Below are 14,692 nucleotides of genomic sequence, written 5' to 3' on the forward strand. Positions count from 1 at the left end.
ATACCACATTGAGAAAACGATATAGCAGGGGTCTCCAAACTTTCTAAGCAAAGGGCCAGTTTATTGCCCCTCAGGCTTTAGTGGGGCTGGTCTGTGGCCATTGAGAGTAGAAACTGTCCCAACATCAGTGCCCCATCATTGGTTTCAATGAAAGAAATATTGCCCCATTGTTGGTATCAACGGTAGACTAGTGGCCCGTTTTTGGTGTCAGTGGAAGGAGTAGCGCCCCATCTTTGGTGTCAGTGGGGGGGGGGAGTAGTGCCACATCGTTGGTGTGTGTGGGAGGAACAGTGCCTCATCGTTTGGTGTCAGTGGTAGGAATAGTGCCCCATCGTTGGTTTTAATGGGAGAAATAGTGCCCCATCCTTGGTATCAGTGGAAGAATAGAGCCCCATTGATGGTGTCAATAGGGGGAATGGTGCCCCATCATTGGTGTCGGTCGGTGGAATAGTGCCTCAAAGGCCAGACCACTGCTATATAGCATTTCAGCAACTTGGTGGAGCTGACAATACAGGCATTAATCTCTTATACAGGACCTATCATTCTTGCACTAACTTGCACGAATGCTTCTGACATTCCTGCACCAGATGTTTTATAAATAGACCCCAAAAGTGTATGTGGACAAAAGCATATGTTTCTAGTTGGGTTTTCTATGATAGAGAGATTGAACCTCATTTCCTGTCCTGCTAACAACGGTTAGAGATTGACCCTCACTTCCTGTCCTGCTAACAATGACGAAAGATTAACCCTCACTTCCTGTCCTGCTAACAATGACGAGAGATTGACCCTCACTTCCTGTCCTACTAACAACGGTGAGAGATTGACCTTCACTTCCTGTTCTGCTAGCAATGACGAGAGATTGACCCTCACTTCCTGTTCTGCTAGCAATGACGAGAGATTGACCCTCACTTCCTGTCCTGCTAACAATGATGAGAGATTGACCCTCACTTCCTGTCCTGCTAACAATGACGAGAGATTGACCCTCACTTCCTGTCCTGCTAACAATGACGAGAGATTGACCCTCACTATCTGTCCTACTAACAAAGGTTAGAGATTGACCCTCACTTCCTGTCCTGCTAACAATGACGAGAGATTGACCCTCACTTCCTGTCCTGCTAACAATGACGAGAGATTGACCCTCACTTCCTGTCCTGCTAACAATGACGAGAGATTGACCCTCACTATCTGTCCTACTAACAAAGGTTAGAGATTGACCCTCACTTCCTGTCCTGCTAACAACGGTGAGATATTGACCCTCACTTCCTGTCCTGCTAACAACGGTGAGAGATTGACCCTTACTTTCTGTCCTGCTAACAACTGTGAGAGATTGGCCCTCACTTCCTGCCCTGCTAACAATGGTGAGAGATTGACCCTCACTATCTGTCCTGCTAACAAGGGTGAGAGATTTTATCCTCACTTCCTGTCCTGCTGACAACGGTGAGAGATTGACCCTCACTTCCTGTCCTACTAACAGTGAGAGATTGACCCTCACTTCCTGTCCTGCTAACAACGGTGAGAGACTGACCCTCACTTCCTGTTCTGTTAACAAGGATGAGAGATTGAGCCTCACTTCCTCTCCTGCTATCAATGGTGAGAGATTGACCCTCACTTCCTGTCCTGCTAACAAGGATGAGAGATTGACCCTCACTTCCTGTTCTGCTAACAAGGATGAGAGATTGACCCTTACTTCCTGTCCCACTAACAAGGGTGAGAGATTGACCTTCACTTCTTGTCCTGCTGACAATGGTGAGAGATTGACCCTCACTTAGGGTTGTCACCTCATCCCTTTAAAACTGAACACATATCAATTACACAGGTTCTGTGGCTGATTAAGGTGGTAATTAAACTCACTTGGTGCCTTATCTGCATTAAATTATCCACAGAATCTGTGTAATTCATTTGTGTTCGGGTTTAAAGGGATGAGGTGGCAACTCTACCCTCACTTCCTGTCCTGCTCACAATGGTGAGAGATTGACCCTCACTTCCTGTCCTGCTGACAACGGTTTCCTTAGACAGGAAGTGAGGGAAAATCTGCACCAGCAACCCAGACAGAAACAGAGGTTTTAGGCCTTCCTCAACCTTCACAAAGAAAAGCGTTTTTTTAATGTTTATATTGCTTTTTAAGAGCTCTCCTTACTTCCTGTCTGTAATGTGTGGTCAGCTGGACAGGAAGTAAGGGTGAATCTCTCTGAAGGATCCCAGGTTAACAATAAAAACCTAGCAGGGAGGGGGGCTCTAATCCTTCCCACCTCTATCCAACACTAAGAAAATATGTCTTTTCTGGACATACACTTTTGACTCAATATGTGTTCTAATTGAAAACACACCATACTTTCTATGAATGAATAGTAGTAGCACGCAAGTGTGCACTTTCCTCTGCTCTTACCCTCCTGTAACACCTCTGCCTCCAGTTCCCAGTTAGGATAACAACTGTGTGATTGGCTAGCCTTGGTTCTGATAGCCAAGGAATGATAAACTGTTAAAGCGGAACTAAACTCAACATAAACTGTTTTTAATCCTTATGCTGCTTGCCTTAGTAAATAGATAGGTAGGTACCTCCTATTCATTTGTTTTAAACTTTTTTTTTCACATTTCTTCAGTTGCTTTGTGGTCTAGGCCAAATTATGTCATATATCCCAGGAGACTTCATGGGTATTTCTTCCTTCATCTGGAGGAGGGGCTTTCTCAGCTAAAGCACACCCTCCTGCCTTCATGCCTGAGCTAAGCGCAGACGGATTACAGGAAGTAAATGCTACAGTACATGAATAATCTGGCCTTACTAAAGATGGCCATGGCTGGAAATGCTGGGGGAGGGTGTCAAAACAAAGCATGGAGACATGGATGGATGGGAGTTTGCTTTGAATATTAAAAACAAATAAATATTTTTTTCAGTTTATGGTGCTCAGATACAGTTTAGTTCCGCTTTTAAGTAAAATTTTAGGAGATTATATCAGCGGTATTTAAAAAATACATTTTAATGAATTTGAAAGGATGACTGATCTAAAGGCTGTTTTTCTATTTGCATGAAATTTTGATGAATGTTTCCTATTCCTTATAATGCAGTATACTATGTACTACCGAGCCGTCAATCTGCCTATCCCCATTCCCTTCCCCTGGAAAGCGAACATTGCTGACTTCGAAGTGCCAACTTTTAACATTTTTGCCGATCTTCACAACACCATAGCAGATCAGCTTCAAGGTAAGGAAAGGTCCATTGTGTGATCAATTTTACCTAGAACTCTTACTCCAATGACATTTTAAATGTGGCTTAGCCCTATGCAAAAAGTGTACCATAATGCCAATTATATTATACAGTGAGAGAAAAAATATTTGATCCCCCTGCTGATTTTGTACGTTTGCCCACTGACAAAGAAATGATCAGTCTATAATTTTAATGGTAAGTTTATTTTAACAATGAGAGGCAGAAAAAGCGACAAAAATATCCGGAAAAACACATTTCAAATAAAAGTTATAAATTGATTTGCATTTTAATGAGTGAAAGAAGTATTTGACCCCTTCGCAAAACATGACTTAATACTTGCTGGCAATCACAGAGGTCAGACGTTTCTTGTAGTTGGCCACCAGGTTTGCACACATCTCAGGAGGGATTTTGCTCCACTCCTCTTTGACGATCCTCTCCAAGTCATTAAGGTTTCGAGGCTGACATTTGGTAACTCGGACCTTCAGCTCCCTCCACATGTTTTCTATGGGATTAAGGTCTGGAGACTGGCTAGGCCACTCCAGGACCTTAATGTGCTTCCTCTTGAGCCACTACTTTGTTGCATTGGCCGTGTGTTTTGAGTCATTGTCATGCTGGAATACCCATCCAAGACCCTTTTTTAATGCCCCAGCTGAGGGAAGGAGGTTCTCACCCAAGATTTGACGGTACATGGCCTGTCCATCGTTCCTTTGATGCAGGGAAGTTGTCCTGTCCCCTTAGCAGAAAAACACCCTCAAAGCTTAATGTTTCCACCTTCACGTTTGACGATGGGGATGGTGTTTTTGGGGTCATAGGCAGCACTCCTCCAAACTGTGCGAGTTGAGTTGACGCCAAAGAGCTTGATTTTGGTCTCATCTGACCACAACACTTTCCCCCAGTTCTCTGCTGAATCATTCAGATGTTCATTAGCAAACTTCAGACGGCCTGCACTTTCTTGAGCAAGGGGACCTTCAGTCCTTCATGGCGTAGTGTTACCAATTATTTTCTTGGTGACTATGGACCCAGCTGCCTTGAGACCATTGACAAGATTCTCCAGTGTAGTTCTGGGCTGATTCCTCACCGTTCCCATGATCATTGAAACTCAACGAGGTGAGATCTCGCATGGAGCCCCAGATGGAGGGAGATTGACAGTTATTTTGTGTTTCTTCCATTTGTGAAAAATCTCACCAACTGTTGTCACCCTCTCACCAAGCTGCTTGGCGATGGTCTTGTAGCCCCTTCCAGCCTTGTGTAGGTCTACAATCCTTTCCCTGACATCCTTGGACAGCTCTTTGGTCTTGGCCATGGTGGATAGATTGGAATATGATTGATTGCTTCTGTGGACAGGTGTCTTTTATACAGGTAAACTGAGATTAGGAGCACTCCCCTAAAATCTCAGCTCGTTAACCTCTAAAGAAGACACCTGGGAGCCAGAAATCTTATGCCGCGTACACACGGTCGGACTTTTCGTCTACAAAAGTCCGACAGCCTGTCCGACATACTTCCGACGTACCTTCGGCGGACTTGCGGCAGACTTTCTTACGAACGGACTTGCCTACACACGACCACACAAAAGTCCGACGGATTCGTACGTGATGACGTACACCGGACTAAAATAAGGAAGTTCATAGCCAGTAGCCAATAGCTGCCCTAGCATGGGTTTTTGTCCGTCGGACTAGCACACAGACGAGCGGATTTCGGGGTCCGTCGTACTTACGACGTAAAGATTTGAAGCATGTTTCAAATCTAAAGTCCGTCGGATTTGAGGCTAAAAAAGTCCGTTGAAAGTCCGGAGAAGCCCACACACGATCGGATTACCAGCCAGCTTTAGTCCGTCAGCGTCCGTTGGACTTTTGTAGACGAAAAGTCCGACCGTGTGTACGCGGCATTACTGATTGATAGGGGATCAAATACTTATTTCACTCATTAAAATGCAAATCAATTTATAACTTTTTTGAAATGTGTTTTTCTGGATATCTTTTTTTGTTATTATTCTGTCTCTCACTGTTAAAATAAACCTACTATTAAAATGATAGACTTTTCATTTGCTTATTAGTGTGCAAACATACAAAATCAGCAGGGGGCCAAATACTTTTTTCCCTCCCTGTATATGTTATATGTATATAGCAAAATCTATGACAGTATCAATTAAAACATATGTTAAAGGAGAAGCATGGCCAAAGCTTTTTTTGGTCTCCTGTGGGTCACAATAATACATTTACTTTTGCTCTCCTGTGACCCCGGGAGTTTATAGCTATCAGCTGACATCACAGAGCTAATCCAGGCTCTTGGAAGGATCTCGACTATATTGTCGGGATCTGCCCAACTGCCTCATTAACAGCTGGCTTCTCAGCTGCACTCACCCCCTCTCCAGCTCTGAATGGGCTGCAAATTGCACCGGAATACAGTAAAAGTAGTGCATATTTTTGAAAAACGCATTTGATTTTAGTGCATTTGGTGCCCACAAATGCCCTGTGTTTGCAATCTGCATTTTATCAATATATTGCCATCCTAGGAAGATCGCAAAGGCACTGCGTTTTGAGCGCAGTGTGGAAAACGCCTTTCCCAAACCGCGTTGTGGTGTGAACGGGCCCTCATACCTGGAAGTGCCAGGTATTGTCACCAGCTGCGACAGAGACAGCAAAAGCTAGGGTGCACTAGCAAGGTGCATATACAGTAGGTGGGTTGGTGGGACCCCCTTTTTCAATGACATTATCATTTTGCCCTGCATGGGCAAGGTGATAGCGACTATATAAGATGCTCTCAAGACCACCTCAGGAATGCCTAAATGATGATCATACTGATTGATAGGCCACTTTAGCATGCCTCAATCACATTTTAAAGGGCCTTCAGTGTTACTTGAAGCCTGATGTAGACGGCCATGCCAATTTTATTTTCTCTCCATAATTCAACACAAGTATGTGATGATGTCTCATTAGTATTTTCTTGGCAAACCCTAGGACGTTGCTTAATGACCAACAGCACAGTGACAACCTTCAATGATGTTAACTACCTGTACACAATGCCTGGAAGCTGCACTCATGTCCTTGCTCAGGACTGCACCGACGAATTCAAATTCTTGGTGAGGACCAAGCAAGCCAATGAAGAGGATGAACACAGAGACATTATTGTTCAACTTGGTGATTTGTAAGTATACCAGTGATCTACTACATCATTGTTATCTAAAATGACTGGGAACACCGTAAGGATAAATGGTGTCTAGCGTTGACAACGCTCAGTCTGTCCTTTATTATGCTTTTACCGAGTCTAGTGCCTTCCCTCTTTGGTCATTTGGTGGCCACTGAGGATGTAATTCCTGCGCAAGCACACTGAACTTACATGTCCCCGGAACCCGGCTCCAATTTTGAAATCTTACAGATGTTGGATTTGGACCAGCATTGTACATTGCACTGCATGTGCCGCAGGAGAAAGGAGACTTTTTTCAGCAGAAGATACATGCAATATCTCCTATCCATTTTTAAGGTTTAGTTAAGCTTTAAAGATACCCTGTCTGCAACTAAAAATGCTGGTAAAGGCACAGAAAATTAAGTATTTGAAATGCTTTCTTTGAGTTTTTTTTCGTTAAATTATTATTCACTTGCATTGTGCCCTTGAATTTGCTAGAAAACTTGACTACTCTAATGCCCCGTACACACGGTCGGATTTTCCGATGGAAAATGTCCGATCGGAACGTGTTGTCGGAAATTCCGACCATGTGTGGGCTCCATCGGACATTTTCCATCGGATTTTCCGACACACAAAGTTGGAGAGCAGGAGATAAAATTTTCCGACAACAAAATCCGTTGTCGGAAATTCCGATCGTGTGTACACAAATCCGACGGACAAAGTGCCACACATGCTCAGAATAAATAAAGAGATGAAAGCTATTGGCCACTGCCCCGTTTATAGTCCCGACGTACGTGTTTTACGTCACCGCGTTTAGAACGATTGGATTTTCCGACAACTTTGTGTGACCGTGTGTATGCAAGACAAGTTTGAGCCAACATCCGTCGGAAAAAATCCATGGATTTTGTTGTCGGAATGTCCGAACAAAGTCCGACCGTGTGTACGGGGCATAAGAGTCAATTGCCAGCACAGCGGCCTCCCTCCTTGCACGTCATAGCCTTCTCATCTTCTGGAAGTGTCTAATTACTCTCTGTTGGCCCAGCTCCTCTGCTCCTCCCTTCAGCTGTCTACATAACCTTTTATGCAGCTGCCAGAGGAGGAGCAAAGGAAATCCTATGGAGCCGAGCCACTTGGCTGAGAGCTCTGAGTCTGCTGGGGCTACCAACATCATATCCAAGATGGTGAAGCCCAGCAGTAGTCTCAGGAACTTTGGATGTCTACATTAAAGGCACATATAATCTTATGGGAAGATTTTAGTTAGAAATAAACATTATATTACTAACATTTAGAAGGGTAAATGCTAAAATCTGATGGCAACTAAGAGCCATTACCATTATATTTTTATGTCAATACTACAGTTATATCATGATGATGGGCTATAGCTTTAGCATACATATTTCATGATCACTTGCTAAACTAATGCTTTATTTCATGGCTTCCTTCTCTCTCCCCATTTAGTACCATTGATCTACGCAAAGAATCTGGAAAGTCCACAATCTTGGTTAATGGAGTTGAAATTTCCAAACTGCCTTACGAGCCAAGTGAAGGTAAGTAGGGTTCTACACAGCTGCCCGTGGGCTTCACTGATCTTTATGGAATAACGAACTGGCAATGTACACTGTTGACAACATAGGTATATGATCATCTAAGCCCTTTGTGAACCAAGGAGCCACATGTGGCCCTATGGTACTTACCCTTTGCAGACCCCAGTGGTGGGAATGGGAGAATTAATTTGCAAATGAGCTGTAATGACAGTGATCTCTAAAAATCTCCTATAACACGCCCTGTTTTGGCTGTCTTCTGCAGCAGGCTTTCAATCTTCAACAACACCCATAGACATGTTTGGAGTCTCCTACTATCCCCTCCAGCATGTTTCTGACTATTTTGTGTGGCCATTTGGTGCCATCAGGGAATGCAGTGCCCCCTATACCTTGTAAGTGGACAACCAAGTGGTCTAAATGGACAGACAATATCTGGTCTGTTTGCATTGGCTTCCATTCTGTGTCACATGTCTACATGGGGAAGGCACTGCTCCATAGTGTCTAGCGTTCCTGTAGATCAGAACAATAGATTCTGGTGTTGGTATCTTTTTAACACAAAGGGGCTAGTCTTGAGTCCAGAGGATGCTGATGCAGGTTACGTGAGAATGCAGAAGTATTAAAGTTTATATCAGGGAGGGTTAGTACTAAAGGAAGGTTTGACTTAGGGGTTACTGGTAGAGTTAGTTTTAGGACTTGAGGGAGGGTCAGTGTTAAATTTAGAGGGAAGGATAATGTGATCTCAGGGATACAAGTTAGTGTTAGGGTTACAGGATGGTTAGTATGAGGCTCTGTGTTAGGATTATAGGGAGGGTTAGTGTTAGGATTAGATAGAATGTTAGGGTTGCAAGGTAGTGTGAGTCTCTATGTTAAAGAAGAACTGAAAGTGCAGAAATAATCGCCAGTGCTGCCTGAGGTCTGCCTGCAGCCGATCTTTCTCCTCTGCCTTGTTCTGCACTGTGTCTCTGTGTATAGACAGCCATCTTAGTAGAGCACTGCTTTGCTTTCTCGTGTCTGAGCCTCCAGGAATAGTGAGCAGCACAGTAGAGATATCACCAAATCTCTCTCTAAGTCAAATGAGACTAGCAATAAGAGGCAGCAGTGCCTTAGATCTCACACTTTAGATATACAACTTTGAGGCTGGAGACACAAGAGTGCCAAGGCACAATCATATACCAGGAACTACACTGCTAATTTTCAGAAGGAATTCCAGACAAAATGTAGATTTTTCAGGGTGCGTGGGCACAATTAACAATACTAAATACTCCTTATAACATAGCAAAACTGCATTTTTTGAACTCAGTTCCACTTATAGGTACAGTGAGGGTTGAAGGGGGGGGGGGTTAGAGTAAGGCAAAACTGTTAGCACTGATTTCACAGTGTTGAAAGTTATACCAATAGGCTGCATTGGGAAGGCCTTCAACCGAAATGAATATTGAAGTACATGTACTTTGAACTGCCTCTAAATGCCTACCCAAGCCCTAAGGAAAACAAGCAAGCCAAAATAATAGATATATGACAAAAGCTACACTGCATCACAGCAGTGATTGCAATGTATGTGGAATATTTAGTTATTAAAAAAATATTTATTGAGGTGTGGCCGAGCAGGGCATGTGAACAGAAGTGTTTCTCAGAGCTCCAGCAAGTGATCCTGTGACTGATCCTGTGACTGCTCCTGTGACAGCTGTCAATGTGCAGCTCTCTGCTTCTCTGGCTTCCATCTGCTTTGGTCCCCTTGTGTGCAGACCCAATGTTTAAGAGGAAGAACAAGGAAGGAGCTGCTGCTTCAGAGCCCCAGTATGGCGCCTCCAGCAGCCCTTCCACTTCAGGCAAAGTTAAACTCTGGAACAAGCTAAGTATATCTTTGATTGGTAGAACCAACCTGGTCAAAATTATTTTTAGACCCCAGTTATTATACTTTTTACATAATAAACCTGTTATTTCAGTTAAGGAATTCAATTTGTAGGACATTATTATGGAAAAACGTCTCTCTCGGGATCAAACTAGAACATCTACAAGTCCAAAAGATAGGGGAGGCGTAGCACTACTGAACCCTTGATTATACTATTTAGCAGAGCAATTGCATCACATGGTAGGTGGGCCTAGTTGAGGCAGTCCCAGAACCCAGTAGCCCCACAGATCCTAAGCTGTCTATTGTCCTGCACCATACTAAGTCCTAAACTTTGCCAGAGGGCTGGAAATCACACCGCCTGAGCAAATCTAAGAAGACATTTCTTACATATAGGCTAATGTATAAAACATGCTCTGAGCAAAAACAGATGCAGCAGGTTACTGGGTTTACCGAGTATAGCCCCATCTGGTGGAATGATACAAATTCTGAGATATCTAAACTCCAGTATGTATGAAAATTGCAGGTATATGGGGTAACTCTTCTAAAGCACATTTTTAATGGAGGCAATCTGGTTCCTTTCCAGTGGTTGCAAACTCGCGTTGGACTCCCTTATCATATGTACTTATACTATTTACAACTTCAACATGCGGTAGAGGCCCAGGGTCACCCAACTGCTTGGCATCTATCTCCCACTCCTCTTTTTAATCTTATGCAATGTACCAATGCAACAAAGAGGCTTATGTTCCGTTGTTACACTGTGCTTCTTAATTCCTATTTAGAGGGCTTACCATGTAAAGCAATGGAACTGTTGGAGGCAGATGTAGGCTCTATGTTAGAGGATCAAAGGGAAACCGCTCTAGTATGTTCCAGCTGTTTAAATATCTCCCAGAGACTTTCTCATTTATATATAGTATTACGCACCCATTACACCCCCACTAAACTCCATAAATTGGGCCTAGTGCGAGACGCAATTAGCAGTAAATGCCGCAGAGACCATGGTAACCTGATTCATGCGCTGTGGTGCTGCTCTAAGCTCCACAGATATTGAACCAAGGTTGTAGATACCATTAACAGAGCCTTCAGACTGCAGTTAAAATGGAACCAAAACAATGCCTATTAGGTATATCGGATGATACTGAGATGTCAACCCATACTAACTGTATTTAAAGCGCTGTCCCAGGCCTGTAAGTTAATCCTACTGAGCTGGAAATCCAAGACTCCTCAGGATAGGGTTAGGCTACGAGTAACTTATCTATCAACATTGTGGATGCCCAGATACGTTTGAGAAAGTGTGAGATGGTTGGTTGCACACCCCTGGTCTTGCTTTCGTAGACCTGAAGTTCCATAGGCAGTGCAATATAAGCAAACTTCTTCTGCCACTGTTTCTTTAACCGCAGTATTGTACTATAAGTCAACATTAATGACTGCACCGCTTTAGCACCCCTCCAATATCTGTATTTGTGCTCTAGATCTTTACTTAATTCTGTATATGACCATTTTTAGGATGTTATATGTTGTGGTATATAATATGACTGCCTATGGCTATTTGTCTACTCTGGAACATTTTCAATAAGTTTAATAAACTTTTCTTTTTCTGATAATTTTTTCATTGCTAACTATCATTTCAGAACTAATATACTTAATATACTTAAATTACAGATGTGAAATTGGAGGAACAAGACGGAAAGATTGTGCTATCAGCACCAGATTTCGGAATCCAGAAGGTGTCCCATGATGGAATGACAACCGAGGTAATTATAAGTAAACAAAACTGCAGCAGAAGACATGCATGTAGCACACAGGAACCAGTGAAATGCTGTTATGTGATCAGAATTTGAAAAGTAGCTGCTGTAACTTGATTGGATAATATGAGCGACAGGCAGTTTCCTCTATTAAGGCTCATTGTAAACGGTAGCACAGAATGCAGTGATTGATGATTGTTTACTGCTTAGTTACTGCATATTGCTGTACTCCAGGCAAATAGTTAAATACATAAAGAAAATACATATACTGTATATAAGATGTTTTACCTGCCCAAGGATTTGAATTTTTTTCAATCCAATTCTGAGAATTACACAGCTCTGCCGCATGGCACAGTTCTGCCTGTCAGAGCAGGATACCTGATTTTTCTCTGCTACAGTTAGGTAACACTTACAGATCTTGTCCTACCCACCAGCCTGTGATTGGATGGTAAAAGATAAAGCAACAGACTGATGAGCTCATCTCACTGTCACCCTGCTCTCTCCTCCTGTTAGCACTTGAGCCCTACAGCAAAACTGATTGGAGCCCTGTGCTGCTACTCGCTCTCCCAGTTTGAGCTCTGCTGTACAAGGCACAGCAGGGGGTGATAATAGGTAAAATGCAGGTACTTCCACTGCTTGCATTTAAAACAGACATTGTATTAATGATTGCAGGGCTCCATTCATTTGTTTATTTTATATCTGCCTGGAGTTCATCTTTAATTATAAAAGGAAAAGACATACTGTAAGCATTTGTTTTGGTTAATATAGATAATAATGTGACATTGTATGTACAGGTCCTAGCTACTAACTTTATGAGAGGCAAGGTATGCGGTCTCTGTGGTCGTTTTGATGATGAGACAAAGCAAGAATTCAGAAGGCCCGATGGATCTACAGCAAAGGATGCCGACAGCTTTGGCCATTCTTGGATCTTGACGGAAGAAGCCTGCTCAGGAGGTAAGTAGACTACAGACCCACACAGTGGAACCATGCATTTCATCTCCCACCTCATAAGATTACCATCTAATATCAACTTCAACAAGATTACTAACACTACATGATGGAGAAGCAATGATAGAAAAGTTCCCCCGAGGCCTGGATAAGGACTAGCAAAGGAACACATTCAGCCCACAATTTGGAGACCACTGAGCTACAAATTGATGCACGCGGCCCATAAAACACCTATTATACCATCCGAGATTAGAGTCCGATATAATTTATTAGTTGACATGAACACTTATGCCGCTTGTGTTATTTTTTTGCAGCTTGCAAACTTCAGCGAACTTTGGTGAAGTCTAAAAAGCCGGAATATGAGGAATCCAAGTGCTATTCTACTTATCCAGTTCTGCAATGTGCTAAGGGCTGTACCGCAACCTCCACCATACCTGTCTCTGTTGGCTTACACTGCCGGTCCACTGGTAAGTTCCTGTAGTAGTGGGCTTCTAGTTTTTTTGGGCTGTACCGTTATCCAACCCAACAATTTACTAGGAATTAACCAATATCCAATTATAAAAGTAGCCTCTGTTTGCTATTGTTGCCTAATTTTGCTGCATATGTGTCCATCTTTATAATCTCTGAATGAACTCAAAGGTTCTATCTGGGTCTCGATCTTCTGGTCTCTTCTAACGATGATCCTATACAGGAAATCTCTTCAAAGTGAGGGGAAATTCCTTCTTAGATAGGTGTCACTGTTATGGGTGTCCTCATTGGAAGATTCCCCTCCATTTCTTTCTGTCCTGTTTGCCAAAACAAATAGGAAAGTGAATCCTCCCAAAATGTATTTAAATAGCAGTAAAACCTGAAAGGGGGTGTAACTTTTCCTTACTCGATCCAAATCTAAAAAAAAAAAAAAAAACATTTTGACTATACATACACAATAAATCAGCCATTCTCAACCAGTGTTCTGTGGTTCCTCCAGGGGTTGCTAGGGGGTTCCCTGAAATGTGGCTGGTTGACCTCCCATTGGATGGTGCCTGCATAGATCCAGGGCCAACTTGACAAAGCCCGTAGCATGAAAATTTTTTTTCTTTTCAGCTATATGTAAGCGTAGCATTCTGACCACCACTGAGAGGGGGCATTCTTTACACTGACCACCAATGTAAGGGGTGTTTCTCACATTGATCCAGTTGAATTGTTCGTAGTAGGAGTTCCCAAAGACCTGACAATTATTTTAGGGTTTCCTCTAGTGCAAAAAGGTTCAGAAGGGCTTTTTAATATTATTCAATCGGCAATAAAAAAAATCAGTAGTTTGGCTCCTTCTGTTTCAATATATAACTCTAGGAAAAAAAACCTGTATGGAGCTGAGATTTCTGGACACTATGCTTGGCCTGGGCACTGCATATCATTCTTCAAGATGGCATTTGTGACTTCAGTATTAGATGTTATTATTAATCTGGCCAATGAGAGTCCTAGTGAAAGTGTGCTACTTTATCTCATTTTTGAACTGCTGAAAACGCAAGTTTTTCTTTTTGTATAACTTGTTCCCTGATTCTTTTGCAGAACTGGAAGAAGATGAGATCCTGGCTGACCTGCCTGAAGACGTCACTGAGACCTTACAAGCTCACACTTCTTGCTCCTGTGGAAACCTGAAGTGCGCCTCCTAATTTCCTGGCTGTTGTCACTGGCCGACCTACAAATGTACTTAGAAAACTCAAATATGAGCTGTAATGTCAGCCCCAATCAACCCAATCGCACTTTCAAACCAAGTGTATAGTTCTCCATTGTAACCCCTGAAATTGTCAATAAATATTTGCATCCACAAAACATGTCTGTTATTTTTTTAAAATATCTTTTAAGGTCGTGCAAACCTAAATAGCAACTAAAAGGCACGTAAAAGAGAAACAAGGTACATTTGCAGAGGTATATATAAATGTTCTTGCTGTGTCAGTGGATAACACTGATTGTGGAAACAACAAGAATTTTCTGTCCAATAATCCTTTTGATAAGATCTGCAGGCAGTGTTTGGTATGTTCTATTGTGAAAGAAGCAAAGACCGTGGGGAAGCACTAGATCAGTAGTTCAACTCTTTCCCACAGGCCAAAGTGGCCATTTCTTGCCTTTAACCGGCCCTTGGGGCACTATTCCTATCATTGACTTCATTGATAGGGCACTATTTCTCCCAAAGACATCAACGATTGGGCCCTACTTCTCCCACTGACACCAGCAATGGGGAATAATTCTTCCTACTGACACTATTAATGGGGCACTTTTCTTATTACTGACACCAGCAATAGGCCAC

General features: G+C 42.7%; 1 protein-coding gene across 1 annotated transcript in view; it reads left to right on the forward strand.

Annotated features, from left to right (window-relative positions):
• The window catches only part of LOC141103727 (vitellogenin-A2-like), a 68,172-nt gene extending 53,955 nt beyond the window's left edge, over positions 1 to 14,217 (forward strand). The window contains exons 29-35 of the mRNA XM_073593635.1: positions 3,064 to 3,199; positions 6,160 to 6,346; positions 7,784 to 7,872; positions 11,375 to 11,466; positions 12,252 to 12,411; positions 12,720 to 12,872; positions 13,954 to 14,217. Of these exons, the coding sequence (XP_073449736.1) occupies positions 3,064 to 3,199; positions 6,160 to 6,346; positions 7,784 to 7,872; positions 11,375 to 11,466; positions 12,252 to 12,411; positions 12,720 to 12,872; positions 13,954 to 14,057 (921 nt within the window). The 3' untranslated portion in view covers positions 14,058 to 14,217. The remainder of the gene's footprint in view (positions 1 to 3,063; positions 3,200 to 6,159; positions 6,347 to 7,783; positions 7,873 to 11,374; positions 11,467 to 12,251; positions 12,412 to 12,719; positions 12,873 to 13,953) is intronic.
• Positions 14,218 to 14,692: the final 475 nt, after the last annotated feature.

The sequence above is a fragment of the Aquarana catesbeiana genome, linkage group LG07 (genome assembly GCF_042186555.1).
Source record: "Aquarana catesbeiana isolate 2022-GZ linkage group LG07, ASM4218655v1, whole genome shotgun sequence".
NCBI lineage: Eukaryota > Metazoa > Chordata > Amphibia > Anura > Ranidae > Aquarana > Aquarana catesbeiana.